Genomic DNA, 26,817 nt, shown 5'->3' on the forward strand with positions numbered 1-26,817 from the left:
CATGAGAATGTTTTATATTTTTAATGGTATTTTTTTTATTAAAGATTTGTCTGCAAGCCAGATGCAGCCATCAAAAAAGCCACATCTGACTCCTGAGCCATAGGTTCCCGACCCCTGTTGTAAATGATCCAATGTCATCATTTCTTATGACTGAGTAGTATTCTGTAGTATATATGTACCACATCTTCTTTATCCAGTCACCTATTGAAGGACTTTTTGGTTGTTTCCATGTCTTGGCCACTGTGAACAATACTGCAATGAACATGGGGCTGGATGTGTCTTTATGTACCAATGTTTTTGAGTTTTGGGGATATATACCCAGTAGAGGGATTGCTGGATTGCTGGGTTATATGGTAGTTCTATTTTTAATTTTTTGAGGAACCACCATACTTTCTTCCATAATGGTCGTACTACTTTACATTTCCACCAAGAGTGAATGAGGGGTCCTTTCTCTCCACAGCCTCTTCAACACTTGTTATTACCTGCCTTGTTGATAAAAGCTAATCTAACAGGTGTGAGGTGGTATCTCATTGTGGTTTTGATTTGCATTTCTCTAATAGCTAATGAAGATGAGCATCTTTTCATATATCTGTTGGCCATTTGTATTTCCTCGTGGGAGAAGTGTCTGTTCATGTCCTCTTCCCATTTTTTTATTGGATTGTTTGTTTGTTATTGAGTTTTATGAGTTCTTTATATATTTTGGATACTAGGCCCTTGACAATATTACTCCAAGTAGTATTACCAAATTACTTAAGACTGCCTTAAAATTGCTATCAATCCCTGAATCTATTTGGTTAAAATATTTAATCAGCTCTGAATTTACTTGCAGCCTTTTCTCATTATATTACACTTAAATATTTTGTCATATATATTTTCCTGATATCAAGAAAATTGAATCCTATACATTCCCTGATATATTGATCCAGTTTTGGCATAGGTTGTTTTAAATCCTTCCTCTGCAGTCGTATAATATCTGCTGCTTTCTTTTCTAAGCGCTCACAGACGTATCAGACTGATGCAGATTTAATATTCCATCCTCCCTTAACCCTCCAAGGGACAAATGTATGTTAATAACTCATAATACTTAAAACCCATCTTCTCTTGTGTCGCAGTATTTAGATAAAAAAAAAATTGCTCCTTTATCGTTTTACGTCGCTTTTGCCACTTTATGTTTTTCTACAAAGATGACTGAAAATAACTTACAGACCAGTCATGAGGTAAGTTATTGGGGTAGGGGCGCTGGTAGTTACGTGCTTCTAAATAAATAACAAGCTTACTTCTCCATACTCTGTCTTCCTGAGTCGTCATGATTGGATTTCCTTTTGTCTTCGGCTGCAGCCTCACTTGTCCCTGACTTTTCACCCTTCACTGAATCATTGTATGTATCAACTACCTAAGCCACACTGGACAATTATAAGAAATAAAGCCTTCAATATTTTATCTGGAGAATAAAGCCTTCTAAGACAGCAATTGCACATATTTTCTCATTCAAAGCTCTGAGAAATCATAAACTGTAATAATTGCAATGACTGAAATAAAAGATACTGACAACAGCGAGTGCTAGAGATGATGAGAGCTGCTGAAACTCTCACACACGGCTGTTGCGGGAGCGCAAAATGCCCCAGCTACTGGAAGAGTGAGCCTGCTTCCTGTGTCGTTGACAAGACCACACACAGGTTTTTGTATTTTTTTATTTTATTTTAATGAAACGAATTAGGTTCCCTTCAAAACACAACTCCTGTTTCTGTTTTCTCACCCCAAATTAACTGATCATTTAGAATAGCCCATTTATGAGTACAACGTGAAATAGGTCAGCTCTGCTGTTGAATAGCCTCCTGAGAGCTCAGTGAAAATAGAGATAAACTTTGGTATTCATTTGTCGGAGTCGCATTGATAACAAAGGCAACAAGATGAATGCGGACGATGTAACACTGTTGAAAACTAAACCGACTCCACTGAATAAAGTTGATTATTTTTAGGAGCCAGTAGTTCCGAAGGGGAGTGTGTTTAGAATATAAAGGGAAAGACACCGCAAATCTCATTTAGTGTCAAATGGAAGTAGCGTGAGGTCACTGGCTGAGCATGGAAAACGATAAACGCAGAATGTGCCCTTTCAAAATATACCAAGAATTTTCTTACATGTAGAAAATTTAACAGCTTAAGGAAAGTGTTAATAGGGTCACAGTATAAGTAACAAGAATAAACAGTTTTGAAAGATTCTAATAAGTGGCACATATACACTGTGGAATACTACTCAGCCATAAGAAATGATGACTGGATCATTTACAGCAAAATGGTGGGATCTTGATAACATTATACGAAGTGAAATAAGTAAATCAGAAAAAACCAGGAACTGCATTATTCCATACGTAGGTGGGACATAAAAGTGAAACTAAGAGACATTGATAAGAGTGTGGTGGTTACGGGGGGAGGGAGGAAAGGGAGAGGGAAAGGGGTAGGGGGAGGGGCACAAAGAAAACTTTGTGACAGAGGACAATCTGACTTTGGGTGATGGGTATGCAACATAATTGAAAGACAAGATAACCTGGACTTGTTGATCTTTGAATATATGTAACCTGATTTATTGATGTCACCCCATTAAAAAAATAAAATTATAATTAAAAAAAAGATTCTAATAAGTGTTTCAAAGCAAGAACATCATGTGGTAGTGGAAATGACTTAATAATGATTATGATCTTAAATGGGTTTTCTGGCCTCCTCTCATTCTATCTTTTATCATGCCTCTTTTCCCCTCATCATTTTATAATGTTTATGGTAACACAAGGAAAGCTTTTCCATGTCAGAACATCAATAAATCTAAATTATATATTTTTTCTGTTGTGGCAGACGTATTCAAGGTAATCAAAATAAGGACGTATTATTTAGCATAATTGAGCATTCACATATGGATATATATTTCAAGAAACACAAAGCTGTATAGCATACTACATAGTGCCCAGGAGTTTTGGCACAAAGCCATGGGAGGCACAGTTAGAAAGTTGAACTTCTTTCCCAGCTTACTGTGTCTGCCCCTCCCACCCCCACCCGCCGCAGAGCTCGGGCTCTTCCCTCTGCACCTGCCATTGGGCTTATGCCCACCACAGTCCTGAGTGCTGTCTCCTCTGCTGACAAGGAGGATACTAAAACTTATTCCAGTGTCGCCACAGTCCTCTGTCGTCCTTGGTCCTTCCATCCCCTTGTAAATATATTTCTGAAGGTATTAAAGTAACAATCTGCTTTATTCCATTTAATATGTATCTACTTTGTTAGGACAGGTAGTTAACATGTAGAAGAACTTGATTTAAACTTGAAAAATTAATCGAGTCCATATTGTATCACTTTCAGTGTGAGTCCATAACGTTCCTTTTATTATTATGAGTTATTTTAAATGTTTGAGCGCAGAGTGGTGCAGTGGTATTAAAGATACACTTTATGAAATTAGAAATACATTGATGAGTGGGTACAAGGACAGTGTGTCTGGAGGATGGAAGTGTATTTAGCATGTCACCCTTTGGGACTCCTGGAAATGATGGCCAGCTGGGTGCAGAACGGTTATAAGAGGGAGAGTGCTTTGGAGAGGTACACAGGTAAGAGAATGAAGAAGATATGCAGACAGGCCTATGGAGGGGAAGACACTGGCTCTTAATTCCCTGCAGTTAGGCCTCAGTTTGTCCTACCAGCAGGATGTCAGGGACCCAACTGCTGCAGAGAGTTCAGCATTAGTTCAAAGTTTCCTGGGAAACAGAGAAGCATCTGAGTGAAGAGCAGGGACTCTGGAGCCTGGCGACAGGAACTGATTCTCAGGCAAGCTTTTCCCAGCTGGATGATTTGGGCAAGGACATAAGTATCTCTGTGTTTGAGTTTCCTAACTATAAAATGGGCATATTGATAATACTTGCCTTGTTGAATTATTTTGATCACTAAGTGAGTTACCGTAAATGAAATTCTTAGCACATATTATTAAACACTACCGATATGCTAGCTACTGTTATCAGTAGTAATAGTAGTATTTATTACTGTTCTAATGGGAGAACCACCAGAAAAGATTTATTCAGACCGTAATTTTTATTAGATGGTGATCACTCAAGGTAACATTTAATTCTAGTATCTTAAGGTTATTAAGCATTATCATTTGATTTATTGGCATGAGCAGGTGCTCTCACATGTCATGACATTCACAGGACTGCTGCTGGGTGATAAGCACAATTAAATTACCCATAGCATCTGGCCCTGTAACCAGTCACTGACAGGACATTAAGGTTTTATATTTGTTCTCTCTTAGTTTTCAGACATTCCAACAGCTCATTAATTCTGGTAACAATAAACTATTCTAGTTGTGAATGTTTTATATGAACATAAAAATGAATAATGATTAATGCATCCCATTAATTCTATTATGTTACAGTGTTATTTATTGAAAATATACATGAAAAAATATTTGGACACTAGAATATACATCTTTATTAAAGTTTTTAATTTTCCCCAAGTTAACTTACAAATGTAAAGCATTCAAATGAAAATAATCAAGATAGGACCAAAAAAAAAAAAAAGAAAGAAAGAAAGAAGAGAGAGAGAAAAAACTCATGGACACAGACAGCAGTGTGGTAATTGCTGGAGGTGGGGGGTGACTTGAAATAGGATGAGGGGATAAATGGTGATGGACAGAGACTTGAATTTGGGGTGAATACATAATACAGTGTACAGAGATGTGTTGTAGATTTGTGTATCTGACACCTGTATGATTTTGTTAGCTGATATTACCCCCCAAAAATTCACTTAAAAATGAAAATACTAATGGATATTTAACAACTTGATGAATTATTTTCAAAATAATATAATTTAATAAAAAGCCAAGAGAATTGTAATATGTGTTACATCAAAAATTACAGGCATAGTAACTAATACAGTTTGGTATTAAAAAGATCAAAAGCATTAAATAGAACGGGATAGGAAATCAAAAAAGTTACCATGTACCTAAAGTAGTAAAATATAAGATAAAAATACCCTCCAAATCAATGGGTACATGAGAGGGGTAATTCCTAAAATAAATGAGGTTGACTTAATTGTTCAACAGTTTAGCAACAAGAGTTAAATCTCCACATCTTTATCAATAAAACAACACATTAACCATAGAGTAACAAATGATTTAATTCAAAATTTGAAACAAATAATGGGGAAAAAAAGTATGCATTAGAATAGCTATCTAATCTTGTATGAAGAAAGTCTTCCATAGTATAGCGTACATCAACAGCTGCAGAGGAAAAGATTTATTGATTTACATGCATGAAAGTTGAAATTCTTCTGAAAGTCAATACTTCCATAAACAAAGCTGAATACTAATATCTGAATATTAGCAAAAGTACCATCTCTTTTGAGTTTAGTCTCTGAAGGAGGTTTTCATTAGGTGGCAGCAGTCCTCGTAGCCTCTCTGAGGATTGCCATCAGGGGTCTACACTCTCCTCAGTATCTTCTGGTTCTGAGTCCCACCTCTACATATTGGAATCTATTCTGTGATAGACAAACTGCGGGCAATATTGGAAAAATTGTATTGTAGTGCTTAGTGTTTCCCTATTTCTATATTAAAATGTAGTTATTGATATCTTCCCACTGAAATACACCATCTTGCTGTCTCTTTTCTCTTTAAGTTCTCTATTTCTTATTCCGTTTATTTTCCAATCCTGCCCTGTTTCATGAGCTGAGTACTTTTTAGTATTCCACTTTATCTCTTCTATTGCTTTTTTAAAGCTAATCTCCTTTTTCATTGTTCCACATGTCACTGAGGCTGTGTTCCTTTTTCATTCACCTAGTCTTCATTTCTCTCCGAGATTCACTTTGAATATTCTATACATATCATTTTAAGTTTACTGATATTTTCTTTTTTCAGGTGATAACACACCAATTAAATTCATTTATCAGTTTTGCACTTCAGGCATTAGATTTTTTAGTTCTAGTCATTTCATTATCTCTTTTTATCTGTTTTTTTTTTATTTTTATTTCTCAATTGAGATTTTCTTTTCTGTTTATTAATAATGCCCGTGTTTTATTTATATCCTTGAAAATTTTTATAATAAATTCTAATTTTGTCTGTAAATCCCAGCATTTGGGACAAATCTGGGTCTGTTTTTATTGACTGATTTTTTTCCTGATTAGGTACATATTTCCTCCTTCTTTGTACGTCTAGTAATTTTTTTCTTTCTTTTTTTCTTTTTCCAAGTGAAAGGAGAGGAGATAGAGAGATGGTTTCCTGCATGCGCTCCTACTGGATCTACCTGGCAACCCCATCTGGGGCTGATGCTCTGCCCATCTGGGGCCATGCTTGCCATGGAGCTATTTTTAGCTCCTGAGGCAGTGGCTCCATAGAGCCATGCTCAGCACCTGGGGCTGATGTACTCAGTTCAGTTGAGCTATGGCTGTGGGAGGAGAAAAGAGAAAAAAGAGAAGGAGGCAGAGCAGGGGTAGAGAAGGAGATGCTTCTCCTGTGTGCCCTGACTGAGACTCAAACCCAAGACATCCTCATACCAGGTCGACATTCTACCACTGAGCCAACTGGCCAGGCTAGATACTTTTTAAGATGCTAGATTTTGTTATCTAAATTTAAAGACTGCTGCTGATGTTTTGGAAAAGGAAGTGGATTCATCAGCATATCAGCTAGATCCTGTTTAGGCTTCATTTTAGACCTGCTAGATGGATCTTGAGAAGCCCTTTTCCAGGAGTAGGGTAACTTGCTCTGTGGTCACAACTCAGTGCTCACAGTGCCCAGAGAAGTATATGTCTTCACTCTAATTGGTAGGAGTTCTATAATCTTGGTAATCTTAGTTCTGTTTATACATTCACTGTCACTCAAATTCTATCAACCCTCCCATTCCCCACCCTTTATACTTCTAAAGCTTGATCAATCTTTTCTGTGCACACCAACACGTCTGGGCTCTGTTTCTCTTACTTTGATTTGAAGATGATCCCCAAAAATATATTTGAAATAAGTGAGAGTCACTCTGTTGTTCCTTCTCTCAGGGATCACTATTCTGTTCTGCCTTTTGCCGAATACCTGAAAAATAATCACACCATATCTTGTGGCAATTTTCTAATTGTTTTAGTGGGAGAATAAGTTCAATACTCTGGCTTTTGAGAGGTGTGTTCTCAATAGATTTGTTAACTAATAATCTATTTGCATTATTTTTAATGTAGTGGCAGGATTATATATCCTGACCTGCTTAGAAACAGACCTGACAATATAATTTCCATTGGCCAATAAAATTAAAAATGATGTGTTACTTCCAAATGAAAGTTAAAAGACAGTGCTCAGTTTGCCATATCATTTTCTCTTGTTACAACCTTGAAAGCATGTGTTGAGAAAAAGACTTCATCACGTGGGATCCTGACTAATTACAATGACAAAGCACCCTGCTGACTCAAGATGGAAATGAACATTGAGTAAGAAAGGAATCTTTGCTGGGCTAAGCCTCAAATTTGAGCAATTGTTTTATTGCATCATAAACTAGATCATTCTTTCTGATAGAACTTTAAGCCAAGTACAGTAGCTGGTCTTGTATCAGAAACCCAAGTCTGTTTGATGCTTTCTTTTGGTATCAGAAATAGTGCCTTTTAAGTGCAATTTAAAAATGCTATGAAATCATAAAAAATAGTAATTAGCTATAGCAAATTAATAATAATACACAGTTGCTTAATACTAATAGAAATTATTATGATCAGATTATAACAACTATATTATAACAAGGTTTCTTAATTTATTTTTTTCTAGACATTTATTTATAAAACTAAAGACATTGCCATTAAATAAAATTCATTGTCAATAGACAATAATTCCATTACTTAAAAGAAATATGCAGCTATCTGTATGTAAACTCTAAATGTTAATAGAACACCTTAAATATTACTAAAGTGCATAAAATATACTGTAAGTAAATATATAAAGAGTTACTCTGTATATATTGTCAAGAATACAGTTGTCTAGAATGGTTTCTATGTAAATTCTCTTACATTAAAAAAGTAAACACATGTACTGTGAAGATGACTCAGTGTGATCTGTAGATGATAAATTAATTGCCAAAATAGGATGTTTTTGAAAATAGAAACAAATATTTATAATATCTGGCAGGGAACTTATACTTAATTGGTACCCATGAGATTGCATTATTAGTTGAATACATCAGCAAATTATACTATCACAACTAAACAAGTTGTATTGCAGATTATTTAGAGGAAATATGATAAAGTATATTAGAATACTGTAACAGCCTATTTTTTGCTTGTTTTTGATATGTAGTATCCTGACGATGTTAATTACTATTTAAAGGAAAATGCACATTAGAAAGGAGAAAAAAGTATGAAGAACTTATACAAAAGTAGACTGATGGGTGTGTTACAATGTGGCAGAAACTCAGGGCAAGCTGGTGATTAAACTAAATTAGAAGTTAAAGAAGGAAAGATAACCAGAAGACACTAAATTTTTTTCTTCTTTTTGTCTTACCAGAAATGCAGTTGTCACTAATCTTCTCATTACTTAAGTGTTCATTGATTCTACTCTGATATAATAATTCCATCAGATAACATTTGTTCAACAAATGTGATATGCCTTGCTTCAGTTTCAGTTTTATGAATTGAAGGAGCATGAATACCTATGAAATGAAAATAATTTTGGGGGAATACTGTCTCATCCACCAACTTTGTTCCATGCACAACTCTGAAATGCAGTAATTTTAAGTTTGTATACTATGTAAAAAAACAACATTTAGCATGTATGTTGTTTGATTGGGACTCTTACAAAGAATAATAGGTCAAGATTTCTGTTTTCACTTCTCTTAGACAACATGGTCAGTCAAAGTGACATTAAGCAACAGATTTTACCTGATTTTATCAAAGTTCATAGAGCTCAGGCCCAGGAAAAAGTAGCAAGTAGCATAGTAGTTTATGAAAAGGTTGGCTAGGTAGTCTATAAGTATCACTATTGTTATTATGGTTGTTATATTATTATTATGAAACACCAAACATACAAGAATACAAGTGTAAAAGATTATATTGAATAACATTAAAGCCAGGTTTAAAAATATTTCAATAGAAATTTAGTTTTCCCAATATAAAATGCGATAAGAGAAAAATTTGCTTGAGTATTCTTCAGAAAATTCTAGAATATATGTACATATGTTCTAGGATTTTTTATATATATAGGATTATATACATATGAAACTAATGACTTTTTTGGTGGATAGATGCAGTAGTATCTATTTGAAGAAAAAAAGAGAGAAAGAAATAGAAATAAATGAATATACAGAAACATAAAAAAGAAAAGAAAGAATTAAAAACTGCAACTAAAAGACAATACTACGATAAAATATGAACCACTTTAGAGAGAGAGTTAGCCCCACTTGCCCTGTGGACTATAAATGATACAACCAATTTGGTAGGCAATTTCATTTTTTTTTTTGTGACAGGGACAGAGAGAGACAGAGAGAGGGACAGATAGGGACAGACAGGCAGGTAGGGAGAGAGATGAGAAGCATCAATTCTTCATTGCAGCACCTTTGTTGTTCATTGATTGCTTTCTCATGTGTGCCTTGACCTGGAGGCTACAGCAGATAGAGTGGCTCCCTTGCTCAAGCCAGTGACCTTAGGCTCAAGCTGGTGAGCCTTGCTCAAATCAAATGAGCCCACGCTCAAGTTGGCAACCTCCGGGTTTCATACCTGGGTCTTCTGTGTCCCAGTCCGATGCTCTATCCACTGCGCCACCGCCTGATCAGGTGTCAATTTCTTATTATCTACTAACTTTCAAGTACATTCTCTACTATCTCACACCTAAAGTATAAGCCTTAGAAAATGTTTGACCAAAAATAGAAGGAATCTTGTACAAAAACATTTATAGCATCATTGTTACTGATTCTGATATCCCAGAAACAACCTAAAAGATTATCAGTGGAAAATAGATAACTACCTGGTGATATATCCATATGATAGGATAAAACAGGGAAGATGAAGAAAAAAGAACTACATGTATTGAAGTAGATGAGGCTAACAAATTTAATACCACATGAAAAAAACCCAGTCACTAAACAATACAGGCAATATAAAGGGGCAGGGTGTTTGGCATGTACACATACATAATTCAACACATGCCAAACTTAAAAAATGTTCTAAGGATACCTTCATAACAGGAAAGCTATAAAATGGGACTAATAAAAACTCATTGCAGAATAGTGTTGACATTTGGAGCTCACCCAAGGGGGAAGGGACATGTGATGAAGGAAAAGTTACACTGATAGTTTCGTCTATGCTGGTGCTAATAGCGATTTATTTGTCTGGGTGGTTCGTAACACTATATAATCTTTATATGTGTCAGTTTTCCATAACTTTGAAAAGAGGATGGGATGAGAATCAATAGTATGTGATCGTAGGGATAGTACAGAATTGCGAGGGAGTGATAAACAAGGCCCAGAAGCACAAATGACAGAGAGAAGTGGAATTTATTTCAGTTTAAAAACAAACATTTATGGAGGATTTATTATGCATTGGTCTAGATGTGGGGTGAAGCCTCAGGTAGTGAAACAATGGAGAATGTAACCCCAGAGTTCCTGTAGCTCCCTTACTTGCTGGAGGGAAAGCGACTCCTCCAATTCCCAGGTGGGACTGTGTGTGAGCCTGAGGGTTAGGGGCATGAGGTTAAATTGACCTCTGTTAGGATCCTATGAAAATTGCAAATTCCAGACAGGCCTCCTAGCCTCTCCTTCATTCTGCTTTTCTCCCCTCCACTACCACAATTATGCTCAGAGTACACATCATCAGTGAGTTTTCAATGATATACAAAGTGTGAAATACAATAAAGTATAGTATTTGTTTATGTCTATGTATCATGAAAGCAGCTTCATTTATTTGTTTCAAACTTTGTATTGTGTTTTGGCCCATGATAATCCTAAATCAGGAATTTCAGAACCCTGAATTTAGTTGAGTGTATTGAATCTTGTTTTTGTTTTCCTCATGGTAATTTCCAGTCACTTTAATAACACTCTTTTTCAAGACCTAGAAAGTACTGACAGACATATATAACTGGAGTAATACAGACAAAAAATCTATATGATGTGCTTGAAGAAAATACACAAGAGATAACCAGACATATTTATTTTACTTTCTTTTTTTAATGTTTATTTTATTGATTTTAGAGATAGAGGAAAGGAGAGAGAGAGAGACAGGAACATCAATCTGTATATGCTCTGACCAGAGAACAGGTAACCTCTGCTTCTCTGGATGATGCTTTAACTAACCTAGCTATCTGGTGAGGGCAGCCATATTTATTTTGATCTTTGCCTTGTTTTTCTTTAAATCAGTACTAAATAGTACCAAAAGACCCTGTGCTCATATATTGTTTTAGCCCCTTTGGAGATGTTTATTGAAGAAAATTCTCAAATTCATGTGTTTGACAATGTGGAAGATGCCAAGACAGTACATAAATTATTTGAGCCTCTCTACTTGCCATTAACATGCACCTTTGGCTACTGACTATAAGAAATGCAGAGGTATTAAAAAGGCAATGGAACAGTCTCTGAGGAGAACAGAAGTTAGATTCATTATTATTTTGTTTTGTTTCTTTAAGAAGAATTTTTAGAACACCACTGAATGAGAGATAATATTTAAATATGTATTGAACTCTTCAAACCTTTTATGGAACCTATTATTTTGCTTCTGTATTTTCATTCTCTTTCCAGCCAGTCCTCTCTTGTTCTATCCCTGACTGCTCTTTGTTTCATTTTGAAGTTGCTGACATAAATCTCTTCAGAGATATACCCGAGGAAACATTTAGTTTTCATACTTTAGTTAGTGAGTTGGTGTTTAAGATAACGAATAAAATATAGAACTGCCAGAATAACTTCATCTCCTATGATATATAGAAAGGAAACTGAGTTCCTTACCCAGAGTCATCAGGCATATTGCTCTCAGGAACCGTAGGAGCCTCACTAGTTCAGATACAATTGAACTGAACATTACCTCCCCTCTCTACGACTGGGCTTTCAGTTGACCCAGCTTGAGAATATGTGATGCCAATAATATGCAAAACAGAATCAGACAACACAAAGCATGTTAAGACTAATACATTTTAGTTTCATATAGCCTAATATACTAACTATAAACATAAGCATTCACAACAATGAAATACATGCTCAATTACATATATTTACTGCTTTCCATTTGCAAAAAAAAGTAATGTACAGAAGCACACTACATTCAAAATTATTTTCTAATTTAAAATGTTTACTTGCTATTAATGCATTGCTAATTGCTTGCAATTTTGCCTTCTGTAATTACACTAATATGTTGAATAAAGTGCAGTGTGCAATAATAATTTGTATATTTTAATTGAATGATTCTGACACATTTATGTATAACCTAGATATATCTTTCTATTCCAAGTATATTTTCTTGTGTGCTTTACTTATTTCAATTTAATGAATTAAGATTTCAACTCACCTTGCCATACCTAGACATTTTACTCACATTTCTATTGTTTTATGACACACAGTATACAATTTTTATGTTAATAAAGTATCTCCCATATAATGACATTAAGTATTATGCCAAGAAAAGTTTTGCTAGTGTGTATGTGCACTGCTCATAAAAATTAGAGGATATTTTATAGCTTCATATTCATTTTGAAATATCCCCTAATTTTTGTGAGCAATATATATTGTTTGTGTATGTATGTATGTATGTATGTATGTGTATATAATGTGTAGTGTGTAGTATCTAATACACCTAAGTATCATTAAAGTCAATGATATATTATGCAGATTGATTTACCTAATAATGAAGTACATTTGAATAAAACAGCATAATATCTATGTTAATGTGTTAGGTGTATAATATCTATAATATCTTTTAGGCAGTTCAGATTTAATGTGTGCCTGAGTTCCTTGAAGAGAGATTGAAACAGAGTCCTCAAGACACAGAATTCACATTTATTAAATAAACGCATTGAACTCAAACAGTTTTCTGAACATCACCCAGTTGAATTATTATGTTCAAAGATTAAAATAACACTATAGCAGGGTTAGACCATAATCAGAAGAAAACACACTCAACTGAATACAAGCTTCTGAAATCACTTTTGCAAGACCAAATGCAATGACTATTACCAAAGACAGGGACTCTTTCATGGTTTTTCCAGTATTGCCATTAAATTCCATAAGGAAGATTCTTTGCTTAAAAAAATAAAAGAGAAAATAACTATTTTAAAATACAATTCATGCACTTTTAAACTTGAGAGCCACAAGATCAACACCAGTTTTATCTTAGTGTCCTAACAGTAATTGTTCTAACAGCGTTATCCTAACAGCTTTTCAAATTGACCTGAAAACATGTATGTAGTTACAAAATATAAAGAAATATACATACATATTTTTTTTTTCAGAGAATCATCCCACGTGTTATCAGGGTTTACAATGTACTTTTTCTTCTTGTTAAGTGCTCCTCAGAAGCTATGATGATGGCAAGGTATAAGTTACTGAAGCTGGTAAGATAGGGTTGGGAATGAGGCTGAGGTGGGCGTGAGTACTGAGGAAAGGGAAAGAAAGCTTAAGTCTAGAATTTAATCAGTGAATATTCTTCTGCTAAGGACCCACTAGAAAGCAGACATGATTTTAGATTTGGAGGACAGTTTGGAATACAAAGATGATCTCATGTTTGAATTCCAGAGGGTAGTTAGTATATTTAACAAAAAAAAAAAGGCAGAATATTTTCTTAGTCCAGGCTGCTATAATACAATACTGTAGGCTTGGTGGTTAAACAACATAAATGTGTTTCTCACAATTATGGAGGCTGAGAAGTCCAACATCGAAGTGCCAACTGATCCAGTGTCTGGTGAGAAACTTCTCACAGACAGCCAACTTATCACTGTGTCCTTACTTGGCAGATTGCAGAGACAGAGAAAGCAAGTTTACTTAGTCTTTTTATAAGGGCACTAATCCCATTCACAAGGACTCCATCCACCCTCATGACCTAATTACCTTTTAAAGGTATGCCCAACCATCAGGCTCAGCATTACTCTACTAAACTAGACCGCCTATTGAAAAGTATAACGATTACAAATTTCATTCAGAGGTAAAACACGCTGCAGAAGTAAATTATATAGTATATGAACATCACTTATCTTTCTAAAAAATACATATGAATGGTTTCCTGCATACCAGTTTCATTTTTAAACCTTTCCTCTGACCATAGGAGCTGATGCTGTGGAGGCTCAGTGTAAAAGATTTGAAGTGAGAGCGAGTGAAGATGGCAGGGTGCTGTTTTCTGCAGATGAAGATGAGATTACCATTGGGGCTGAAAAGCTGAAAGTTACAGGTACTGTAGATTGAGGTTTTGGAACATTGTTTACTTCTTGAAACAATATGCAACTGAAAAAAAAAATCTACTTTATAAGATGTGTGATCCCCATGTCTAAAATTGAGTCTCACATAATACCTTGATATCACAACACTTGATTTTCCAACTGTCTTCAAGTAAAAGGCACTGGTTATAGATGTAGAAGTGAATGTAAATAGTAAGTTTAATGTATAAATAAATAAAGCTGTCAGGCTCAGGGAGGGATAGGTGAAGGAAAATGGGTATGAATGGTGGAAAATAAAATACAGGGCAAACACTAAATAAAGCTATGTAATGGTGATAGTGAAGTGTATAGATAATATTTAAAAGTAGAAGAGCTAAAATGTAAATATAACTTTAAAATGAAGAGGGAATATGTTATAATATAAGTAAACTAAAGTACATTCTTTAGGGCTCATAAGTATCTTCAAAAAGACATATATATATATATATAGACATATATACATATAAAAGATTATATGTATCTGTATATATGTATATATGATGCTAATCCAATGTAATAGGAAATAGTGCTAATCCAATGTAATAGGAAATGAAGAAAATCTTTTGTGACAGCATGGATGGACATGGAGATTATTATGCCAAGTGAAATAAGCCAGTCAAAGAAATACAAGTACTGTATGATATCACTTATATGTGGAATTTAATGAACAAGACGTACTAACAAAAAAAATAGAAACAGACTCAAAGATACTGAGAATAGACTGACTCCTGTCAGAGAGGAAAAGGGTTGATGGCTGGGTAAAAGGTGAAGGGATTAAGCAAAGAAAAAAAAAAAACCCTCATAGACACAGACAATAGTATGGAGATTACAAGAGAAAAAGAAAATGGAGAGAGGTAGAAGAGAGTAACATTGTTATAAATGGTGATGGATGGAGACTTGACTTGGGTCGTGAACACACAGTACAATATACAGGTGATGTATTGTATAATTGTATACCTGGAATCTATAGAATGTTATTAACCACTGTCACTCCAATAAATTCAATTTTAAAAAAATCTTCTCATTTTAATTACAAAATATGTAATATCTACCATAAGCTTTTGAGCACTATGATTGATTTTTAGCCATTTTTGACTCCTACTGAATACCCTGTACATTGGTTAACAAACTATCTAATAAACTTCTTTAAAATAAGAGAAAAAATAAATAGTGCTAATGACACACTATTTAGAAGTCACTAAAATCATTATTCTTATATTAATGAGTTACATAAGTCAATTAACAACTGAAGTTGAAAAGCAGGAGCAAAAACAAAACAAAGTTGAAGGCATGATTGGGAATGGGGAAGAATTTTATGAAAACAATTTTAAGCACAATTTCTATTGAATTATTTAAATCACAACAATAATGCCTAGTATAATATTTTTAAATAGCCAAAAAAAGGACTACATTACTTTTAAAAAAGAAGAAAGTAAAATATGTTTGAATGTTTCCCAAATCTAAGTTTGGAAACAGTTCATGGGATATCTATCATATCTAGTTAAGTTCAACTGAGTTCTCTGGGCTCTGTGAGAACAGTTAGCATGATAATTGGCCTCTGCAGTCCATGTCTTTTTGAGTTGAATCCTGCCTCTACTAGTCAATATTGTAATTATGCCTCTAATTTTCTTCATCTAAGTGATAATGGTAAATTTATTGTTCAATTACAAGAGTGCACGTGGGTGTATAAAAATGCATGCCAATGTGCACCTGTGTATGTTTTCCACACAAAATGGGGACATTAAAAGGTTAGCTCTTTCTTCTTATTAATAAAGATAAAAATAATATTATAAAAGTCTCAGACATGAGTGCCTGACTGAATTTAAAGAAAGATGTATTATTAAATAGTAATAAATTTCAACAGGGATTGTTGTATAGAGATCCTCAGTGGGCGTCCCTGGACATGGTCACAACCCACTACAACCGTCCCTACTGACCCCATGTCTTCCTGTCTTTTGTGAGAGTGTCTTGCTGAGTAGCTGGAGCCTGTAACATCGGGTTGGTGTTTGGGGGGGGGGGGAATCCCATGACTGTCCACCTGCTTCATTTTTCATTTTTTCTTAAAACTTCTCAGAAGGGTCAGGAAAGAAGGTATGCATGTGAGGCAAAAATTGACCAAATTGATTTTCCTAAGTCCTGTGATGATAAGAAAGGGGACAATAAAAAAAAAGCAAAAGGATTATTGTTGGAATAGAACACAGACAAATCAGAAATGACATTGACTTTAGAGCCCTTTGTGCTAACATTTGAGTTGCTGGTTGGTGGGAAAGTGGGGGATGTGGGTAGAAATGCACCCTAAGGTATTGGGAAGATATGATTTTAATATTTAACAATCTTTGTATCTTGGTAGTAGTGCTTACTGGTTATCAGTTTTGATACCAACATAATCCTGAGATAGCAGTTAAACTATTATGTAATTACCCCAGATTATGTTATCAATATTCAGATATTCCCATGGGTTACTTTGTATTCATAAGTAAAGGAAAGTTCTAGAGTTTTTGACAGCTGTTAAGATTCATGGAATTTTACCTTTCTCTGGTCTTTATAGTACCTTGACTTGTCTCAAAACAACTGCAGTGAAGTGCTATCATCACAAAATTAGATACATTAACTAGTTTTTTAAATTTTTTTCTATGAGGTAGGTGGATACTCAACTTTATTTTCTTCATTTTCTTGGTATGCTGGCTGCTGTCCTTGGATGTAATTTGAGCTATTAGTCAGGGGATAAGGTGCTCCCTGAGAAATCTAAGTTTTTTCTGCTTTTCGATTAACTGCCTTGGGGAAGTTATCTCTGCTAATTTGTTCATTTTGTGTGTCTCTCTCCCTCTCCTTCTGTGGATTTGTGAATGAGTGTTTGACACATGCCTGGCATGTAGATAGATAAATACATTTATCTTACTCTGGCTCTGTTTTTCCATTTCTTTATCTCAAAAATAGATAACTTTGAGTTTATTCTTCACATACTTTTGAATGATTTATATTTTTTAATTATCTCAGAAAATTAACCAGTTTTACAATAGATTTATGTACCATATAATTGCAGAAGATACTAAATACCACAATAATATATAATTTGAGGCCATAATTGCTGAATCCAAACATATTTTTGCACTTAGGATGAAGGACTGCACGTGCCTAGAGCAAATAGCCTGATGTGGGTATGCAGGTGACTCCATATTGTTAACAAATGCATGCTGTTAGGGAGCGTTTTAACTGATAAGAATCCCCCTGTATTCAAACACATTTCTGCTTCTCACAGACACAAACATACATCCATGTACATGTACTCTCAAATGCCCCCTAGGTCCTTACTCCTTTACTAGAATATTGCATATTAGCTTTATAGTAGCTCTTTTCCTTTCTGTGATACTTCTAAAATAAAGAAAAACAAAGATATCAAAGACAAATACAATGTAAAATTTTACATACTTAGAGGAGAAATTTATGCATAGTGTAGAATACAATGTGGGGGAGCCGGGATTGATTAGTAACCCCACATTACTTGAAAGCAGTGTTTGAATCAGTTGACACATAATGTTACAAAGAAACACTGACTCCAGGGCTCTTCATATAATTAGTTACCAGTGCTGACAAGGCTTCAAAGTTGCATGTCACAAGAGATCCCTGTGAGGTTTATTCCAGAGTTGTAAATCTGTGACACAAAAATAATATCTATTTAAGGAATATTCATAAGAATGAAAACGAATTCTTCCTAGCACTATCTTGACAAACAATGGCATTTTGGACAGGGACTTCAGTTTCAGAGAGACAAGAGTGGATACAGTGTGTCTATACACCTGAGGCAATATCATTCAGAACTAAAATTATTCATTGATCTAGTATCATTTAGGGTGTTTATATTTAACCTGTCTAAAAAGGAGCAGGAGTTTACCTGATACATTTAAATACTCTTAGTGTTCAGGAAGATAGAACAAAAATGGCGATTGATTACCTAACCACCACCACTCATCAATCCCCCATTACCATGATGAACAATCACGTGCTTAAAATTTGTAATTTTTTACTTTTGATATTACTTGACTTGCTTAATCATTGTTTGCTTAAATGTTAATTTGAATATGCTTATTTGACCTTAATACACCCTCTCTATCATTGGGTATAGGGGAGCTTTACACATTAGCTCACAGATGCATACTTGAAAACTTTATTTGCATTTTATTACCCCTAACATTGGCCCATGATATCATTTAATGCACTTATTGTTTGAGACCAAGTAAACAAATAAAAGATAGAAACCTTTATACTCAGAAGACTCTTAAATAGTGTTTCCAGGCAGGAACAATCAACTGCAATTTGTATTTTCATTTGTATTCCAAATTGTATATTCACTTGGAAAACAAAGTAAATGTATGAGTTATTTGACTTTATAAAGAGAAAAACTTCAGCCCTCTAAAATATCCCTTAATGTTAAATTAAAAGCTATTAGTTGGACTTCAACCTCTCTTTTTTGATTTTGAGAGAAAAGGAAAAAATAAAAAGAGCTAATTGTGTGAGCAGAAAGAATCTTTTTTTTTTCAAGCAGTTGAAATTAAAACTGGCAATCTGAAACAATAATGAATTCCAAACATTCATCCACCTTGTGTCCTGTTTTTGCTTAACAACCAACAGTATTACTCCTTTGTGCCTGTTCTTACTGAGTGATTGGGAAGATAGACAAGTTCTAAGGCTTGTTTGACAACAGAAGAAAGGATTTTCTGAAGAGTTGTCTTTTAAATTAAGCACCATGTTTCTGGGCTGAAATCAATATTTTCTGGTTTGTTTTTATTAGTCTTGTACATCCTTTATCTTGTCTGTTAAATTGACACACTGTCACGGGGTCAGCTTTGGAATCAAGCTTTCTATTATGTAGGACCATTGTTCCACCCACCTGTCTAAATGCCAAGAATGTGGTAGCACTCAGCCAGTAGGATAGAGCTCCTTGGTTCAAACAGCACATGAAGAAATGTGGTTATTTCAGGTGCTGAAAACAAAGCACTGTACAATCATTAATTTAGTGTGGTATTTCAAGTTCATAGACTAGGATAAATCATCAACTCACTCAACTAATTTTCTAGTTGTTTTTTAAACTTACTGAAGATACAGATTTTGGAGACAGTACAGGTTAGTACCACTCTACCTTACCCCCAAATGTCCAGGTAAAAACCGATTACGGGGTTTGAAGTATATAAATAATGAACTAGGCTGCACTGACAGTCTTCTTCCTGAGTTATTTTTCCAAGCTATCATTTAAATGTTCCTTACTTTTGTTAAAGAAAAACATGTATACATACGGTAATTGTATAGTAAAAATGTAAAACAAAAATGTCTTGAAACAGTCCCTTTTAAAAAGAGCTGTCCATGTTGAATTAACGTATCTGTGTAGTAGTTTTAAATTTCCATTGAAGTTTAAAATCTTCCTTATAGCTGTGGGACTTAAATCCCCCAAATATCTCAAAGATAGCATTTGAATTGTTTGATTTCTTATATATCATGACAAAGTTTAAAAAATACATTACTTATAGATTATGGTGTACTAGAATTGTGTGTAGTTTCTTTCTTCACTAGCTGGCTGTCAAGCAGGAGCTGGTATTTCTTCCTGGAGACTGTCAATATTCTTTCTCATGGTTTCCAAGAGTTTTGCCTCTAGAAACACTGTGTCGAGTCCCTCTCGTGATTCCAATATTTCCAGTATCTTTTTTGTTGTTGTTGGGTCTCTTTTATTTTCTTTTCTGCCAACAGCTGGAAAGAGATTATCTGCTTTGAATAGCATATGTGATTACATTGCCTTATCACATTATCCAGATACTAGATAATCCAGGATAATCTCCCTATTTTAAGGTCAGTTGATTAGTAACCCTCATCACATCTGTAAAATACCTTTTGTCATGTAGCATATTCACAGTCTCTAGGATGGAAGGAGTGAACATCTTTGTGTGTGGGGGGTCATTAGTCTGCCTGCTATACTTTATAAATTATTGAATCTCTTTAAGCCTATATTGTTGTTGTTTGTCTTGTTCAATGGAACATTAGAACAAATACCACATAGGATTTTGGTTAAGGTAAAAAGATTTATATGAAAATCACTTCAGAATAAGTGTGGCACAAATCTGATATTTAATAAATATCACCATATCACAATTTTTAAATATCATTAATGTTCTCCTGTTTGTTTGACATTTTTAAGGTAAATACTTGTAAAGGAAAGTAAAAGACATAGCACCATGGATGAAGGAAGAAAACAAAATTAGAGAGTTGAACATAGATGATGTGAAAATTGCATATTCAGTATTAAGATGAAAAATTTTATACTTTACTAGATATTTAGAGATATTTAAAGAGCTCTTGAGAAAATGTCAACAGAGGGATAAAAGATGGATAAGTAATACTAGTTATTTTTCCAAAACACAGGAGCTCAAACATATAAATTTTATTTTCTCTCATCTCAGAGTGCAGACATAGGCAGATACTGTGAGACATTCACTGATACAGGATCCTTAAAATTTTCAGATCTGCAATCTTTTCAATCAGGTAGTTGCCCTTCTGTATCATTCTGAGGCTGGCACATTCCATCATCTCTGCATTTCAGCATCGGAGAAGTTAGAGAAAGAAGTCAGAAGAAAGGGCTTTTCTTAGAATGTCACAGACTGGGAACATCACTCATCACTGCTGTATTGGCCAAAATTCAGTTGTGTCCTATGTGTAACTGCAAAGGTAGCAGAGAAATGCTACTGCTAATGGTGGTTGGTTGTGTTCTCCACTTTAGGTGGAGACTTTCTTAATTAAGGAAGAAAGGACTAAATGAGAAAATGAACCATTTCTGCCACAGGAAGTAATTTAATAATATAGAAACCTAATAAGTAACTTCCAAAAGAAGGAAAGAAAAACATAGTTCTAATATGTTATCAATTAGATAATATTAGCTTTCAAAATGGCTCTTAAATTTGCACTCTTCTTCAATTCACAGCTCTCTCCCTTATCTTATTTTTCCTATTGCAGAAGACTCCTAGGCAGTTAATTTTAACATACCTATTTTCAAGAACTCAAGACAGTATATATCCTCACTTTGTATTGTCTTCTTCACCAAACTAAAACCTTACTTTTAGTATCTGGATTCTCAAAAAGTTTAATATGGCCCTTTCAAAATTTCTTTGCAATGGGCACATTTTAGTTAGATTAGCCAAATCACTCATTTCTCCATCTCTTTGTAACTCTAAATGTTTGATGTCAAGTACTGAGTTCTAGAGAGTTAAAGTTAAAGTTAAAGTGAAAAAGTTACTTTTATGCAACTCAGAATGCCTAGAGCTGACTGAAAAAGTCAAAATCAATAGAGGAATTCTGATGTTGAAATACCAAGGAAATAGTGAACAAACATCAAGACCAGAAGATTATGGGATGAGGGGAATTTGCAGATTGAGACAGTATTTCAGAGCTGGATACAGTGTGTGAAACTAAGTTAAAAAAAAGTGTGCTGTTTGTATTGAGGGTCTTGAGTATTTGCATCTCCACTTATGGGTCAAAGGCCTATAATTATAGATGCAGAACGAGGATGCAAGATGTTGATGGCAGATGAACAGATAACTTCTTTTTCCTTCCTTCTTTTTTCCTTCCCTCCTTGCTTCAATCCCTTCCTTCCCAGGAAAAGCAGAAGTAAGCAAGTGGAAGGTGAATAGATAAGAGAGTGGCACATAAACTTGGGAAAGACACATGATGGAGCAAGGGCTCAAGTGAAGAGTGCATCAGAGGGGGGTGGAGGCCAACTCTGTTGATAACGGGGCTACCTGTGGGGAACTGAGCAAATACAGAAAGATTCCATACATTTACAGTTTCATATAAAGATAACATCTTGCAGAACAATATCCTGAACAAGATACTGACATTGATACAGTCAAGATACCTAGTACTTTCATTGCCACAGGAATCCCTTGTTGCTCTTGTAAGACCACACCCATTCTCATCTTAACCTCTAGTATGTTAGAACGTCTTATAGCTCTGGCCAGTGGCTCAGTGGATAGAGCATAGGCCTGGCATGTGGATGTCCTGAGTTAGTGGTTTGATTCAGAGTCAAGACACATGAGAATTGATCATCTGCTTCTTTCCACGTCCCTCTCTCAATTCTTTCCCTCTTCCTCTCCTACAGCCAGTGGCTCCATGGGTTTGAGCCTTACCCCAGAAATTGAAGATAGCTCAGTTGTTCTGAGTGCATCAGCCTCAAGCACTAAAAATAACTCAGTACTCAAGCATTGGCCCCAGACCGGGTTGCCGGCAGAATTCTGGTGGAGGAACATGCAGGAGTCTGCCTCACTGTCTTGCCTCCTCTCACCTGAAAAAATAAAAATGAAAAGAATGTTATATAGAGGACCATTTACTTGTGACCTTTTGGGATTTTCTTTTAACTCAACATAGTTTCCTAGAAATTCACTCAAATTGTGTGTAACAGTAGTTTCTTCCTTTGTATTACTGAGTAGTATTCCAGAGTATGCATGTACCACAGTTTATTTAACCATTTACCCATTGAGAGCATCTGTTTACATTCTGTTACAAATAAAGTTACTATGAAAATCTTTGGAAAGTTTTCTCTTTATATAAGTTTCACTTATCTAAGATAAATGTCCAAACAGTGCACTCATATGTGCACACTTACATGGCAGATGTAAGCTTTGTTTTATAAAAAAAAAAAAGCCAGACTATTTTCAATGGTAGGTATAATATTTCATAATTTTTCCAGCAATGTGTGAATAATTCAGTTTCTCTGCATCCTCTCCAGGTTTGGTGTTGTCATTTTTTTGTAATCTAAAATCTATGTATTGACATGGTAATATTTGTGCAGTGATGTTTCATTATGCTTTTAATTTGCATTTTACTAGTGCTTAATGATATTGAACATTACCTTTTAATGTGTTTAATTTTTCCTCCATATATTTATCCACTTCAACAAAATATCTACAGATAATCTGTTGCTGCTCATTTTCTACTTAGAATATTTATATATTTTGAGAGTTCTTTATATATTCCAAATTCTAGTCCTTCATTGCATACATGGTTTGCAAATATTTTCTTCATCTCTGTAGCTTTTCTTTTTATCCACTTAACAGGGTCTTTAATGAAACAAATTATAAGTTTTGATGAGGTATTATCTTTTTTAATTTATGGATCACACTGCTATTATCAAATCTAAGAATACTTTGCCAAACCATACATACTAAAAATTTTGTCGAGTCTAATTTTTATCTAAAAGCTTTATAATTTTACATTTAAGTCGGTAATACATTTTAAATTAATTTTTGAGTAAAATATAAGTTTTAGGTCAACATATTTGTGTGTGGGTGTGTGTATGTATGTGCACATATGTATGTACATGTGTGTTTTGCCTATGTATCTTTTCTTTTTGCCTATGAATCTTTAATTATTGCAATGCATTTTCTTTTTTGACTGAATTCCTATTGCACTTTTGTCAAAAAAAAACTAGTATATTTGAGTCTCATTTTAAATTCCTTATTCTTTACATTGTTTAGCGTGATTGTCTGACAGTATAATAATATTTTGATTACTGTAGCTATAAATAGTAGGCCTTGATATTGGGTAAAGAGAGTCCTACAAACTTATTCTTCATTTTCAGGATTGATTTTTCTATTTTAGAGCCTTTACCTTTATACATAAATTTCATAAAAATGTATTTCTGTTTAAAAATATCTTGATTGGATTCTGATAAAAATTACATTAAATTTACAAGTAAATTTTACGAGAATTGACACCTTTACTATAACTGAGTCTTCTTGTCATGAAAAATATTATGTTTTTTCATTTTTTTCATGTTTTAAGTGATATCTTTTATGAATATTTGGTACTTTCAGAATATACATTCTATACATGCAGTGGTAGGATTCAAATAATTTAATAACTGGTTCTCTGCCCTTTTTTAAGTATTAAAAACAATATACCAAAAGGCAGTTTATTATTTCATGCATTTAATAGTTAAATAAGAACAATTAAAGAGGTACACAAAACTAGATTGTTACAAGAAACAGTTTTAAAATATTGAAGAAAAAATATTAAATAATACCTGACAGAAAACAATAAAACTGTTTTTTAAGATATTTCCATATTACTTCTTAATTGACATCCTCACTTGCAATTTTTTTTTTACCTTTGAATGGGATGAACATTACTATGGGTGATTAGAATATGCCCTTGTGCAGATGAACATTAAAAAAGAGTAAGGAATGTAAGTTTGTGATTTCCACATTGGGCAACTGGCCAGCTTCCCACCTTAGAGAGAACCCTTATTACAAGTGCCATTTTAACAACTGATTCGTGGAACTCAACAAAACAATTAGGTATTGGTTCTGCCAAACCAGCTGAATCCCACCACTGTGTACATGTTTTAACGTTGTTTGAAGTAACAATAATTGGTATTATGTTTTAATTTTTATTTCTATATATTAATTGTTAACATAACATCTGATAGGTCTTTTCATGCATTGATCTTATATCCTTGTATCGTATGACTTTACTGAACTCAGTATGTATAGAAAAATTTTCAGATTTAGGTTATTTTCTTTGTAGATAATCATGTCATATACAAATAGAAATAATTTTATTCCTCATTTTAAAATTTATATGGCTTTTATTTCTTTTTCTTTCCTTATGATAGTGGCTACAGATTCCAGTACTATTTAAGAATAGTGCAATGGAAAAAAGAAATATATTTCAAAAAATATTTTGAATAAACTAATAACATGTTCAAATCTTTTGAGGTTCTGTCCAAGATTAAGATTGTTTATAGGTTTTTTTGTTTGTTTTGGAAATAATATTTAATATTACCTATATGTGTTTTCTGACAGAACAAGCATATTGGAAACCATTAAAAGTCACAAGTATTCCACAGAACTTATGGAGTCTATAATTACTTATATTGCTCATGAATTAAAATTCAAATAAGGAAAAATATTAATTATTATTTCAAAGTGATATCAATAGCTGTACCTTCCAGAGATCATGTTGAAAAGTGGCATTCTTTAAATAATGAGTCATTAGTCAAAATTATTTAAAAATAATAGAAAAACAAAAATATACAAATTGAAGTTCTAAGTCAAATGAATTAATTATATACCAACACTCTTTCATTATTGTAGAGTGAATCCCTATTTTAAAAGGAAATGACCATTTAGCAATTATTTTTAAAGTTACTGTTATGAAATATACTAAAAAAATTTAATTGTGGCCCACTAAGACTAGCTATAAGAGATTTTTTCAACAGAATAAGTTCTAGACCATGATAACGGTCACTGAATACAAATATGTTCAGTTTCATGACAATCTGGCTGTTTTAAAGGATCAGATGAGAAAGGAGGAGGAGGGTTTGGAGAGGAAGGAACAGGTTTGGCAGTAATTACTGGAGGGCTTCCTATGGAGTGACTATAAACAATGCCTCAGCCATTACAACTCTTCTGCTTTCTGGGAAAGTGGCTAAAGGGAACTTAATTACAAGATTTCAAAGTCAGGAGTTTCTCATCTATAAAAGAAGGATATAAGAAATATTAGTTAATTTGAATTTATCTATGTAAAACCTGATATCTGATACATAATAAGAGGTCAATAAATGTAAGAAATAATTATTGTTACTATAAAAGTCATAAATATACTACTTTAGTATTATGTATTTAAAAAATGACATTACTCCTCTTGCAGCACTTGCACAGCCCTTCTAAATTTAATTGTCACTTTATTTCTCATATACACATAATAATATACAAGATAATGTTGAACATTTTATGTAATACTGACTAATACTCAATCCAATGTAGGTCTTTCAAAGGTATTCAAGTGAAAATGATAAAAGATCACAGGAAGGAAAATTAAAACAAAAAATAAATGTAGAAAATATATTACATATTATATTTTAGAACAAAGAAATGAAGCAGCACCTCTAATCAAAATAAAGAAGGTACTAATATATTGGCATAATTTTTGCTATTGAGAAACAACAGTCATTTACATTAAGGAGATATATATTACTGTCTTCATTATGCATACTGAGTCTCAGGTTAAGTGATTTGCACAAAATTCTGGCTCTGAATAGCAGGTCAGAGAGGACATCTGTATATCCTCCCTATAGCTCTGTCTCATTTCTACTTTGTGTGGATACATGCATGTGTGTACCATACATTCAGATCCTGAAGAAGAATTTCTATAACAAGAAAGAGAGCTTCTGAGATCTGATTTATTTAGCAGCTAGGTCATCATTTCAAGCAGATTTATTTAGTAGGTTGGGAGAAGTTAGAGGTGAAGAGGAATGAGCATACTTAAATGCTATTTTTCTGACTTTCTCAACTAAATCATAGAGAACTCCTGAAGTAACCTCTGTGTCTTCATGTAGCTATGCAAATTGAAAGCTTAGGACATGCCAAATAATGTCAAGGGAAGAGATTAAGATAAATGATAGATGCTAA

The 26,817-nt window shown here is 33.9% G+C and overlaps 1 protein-coding gene across 2 annotated transcripts in view; it reads left to right on the forward strand.

Moving 5' to 3' along the window:
* SGCZ (sarcoglycan zeta) overlaps nt 1-26,817 on the forward strand; it is a 264,535-nt gene that overhangs the window by 185,753 nt on the left and 51,965 nt on the right. The window contains exon 4 of one of the 2 annotated variants that reach the window (XM_066235784.1): nt 14,221-14,343. The exons of the other annotated variant lie outside the window; for it this stretch is intronic. Coding sequence (XP_066091881.1) covers nt 14,221-14,343 — 123 coding nt within the window. The remainder of the gene's footprint in view (nt 1-14,220; nt 14,344-26,817) is intronic. 2 annotated transcript variants of the gene reach the window in all.

Source organism: Saccopteryx bilineata, chromosome 6, assembly GCF_036850765.1.
Source record: "Saccopteryx bilineata isolate mSacBil1 chromosome 6, mSacBil1_pri_phased_curated, whole genome shotgun sequence".
In the NCBI taxonomy this organism is placed as follows: Eukaryota; Metazoa; Chordata; class Mammalia; order Chiroptera; family Emballonuridae; genus Saccopteryx; species Saccopteryx bilineata.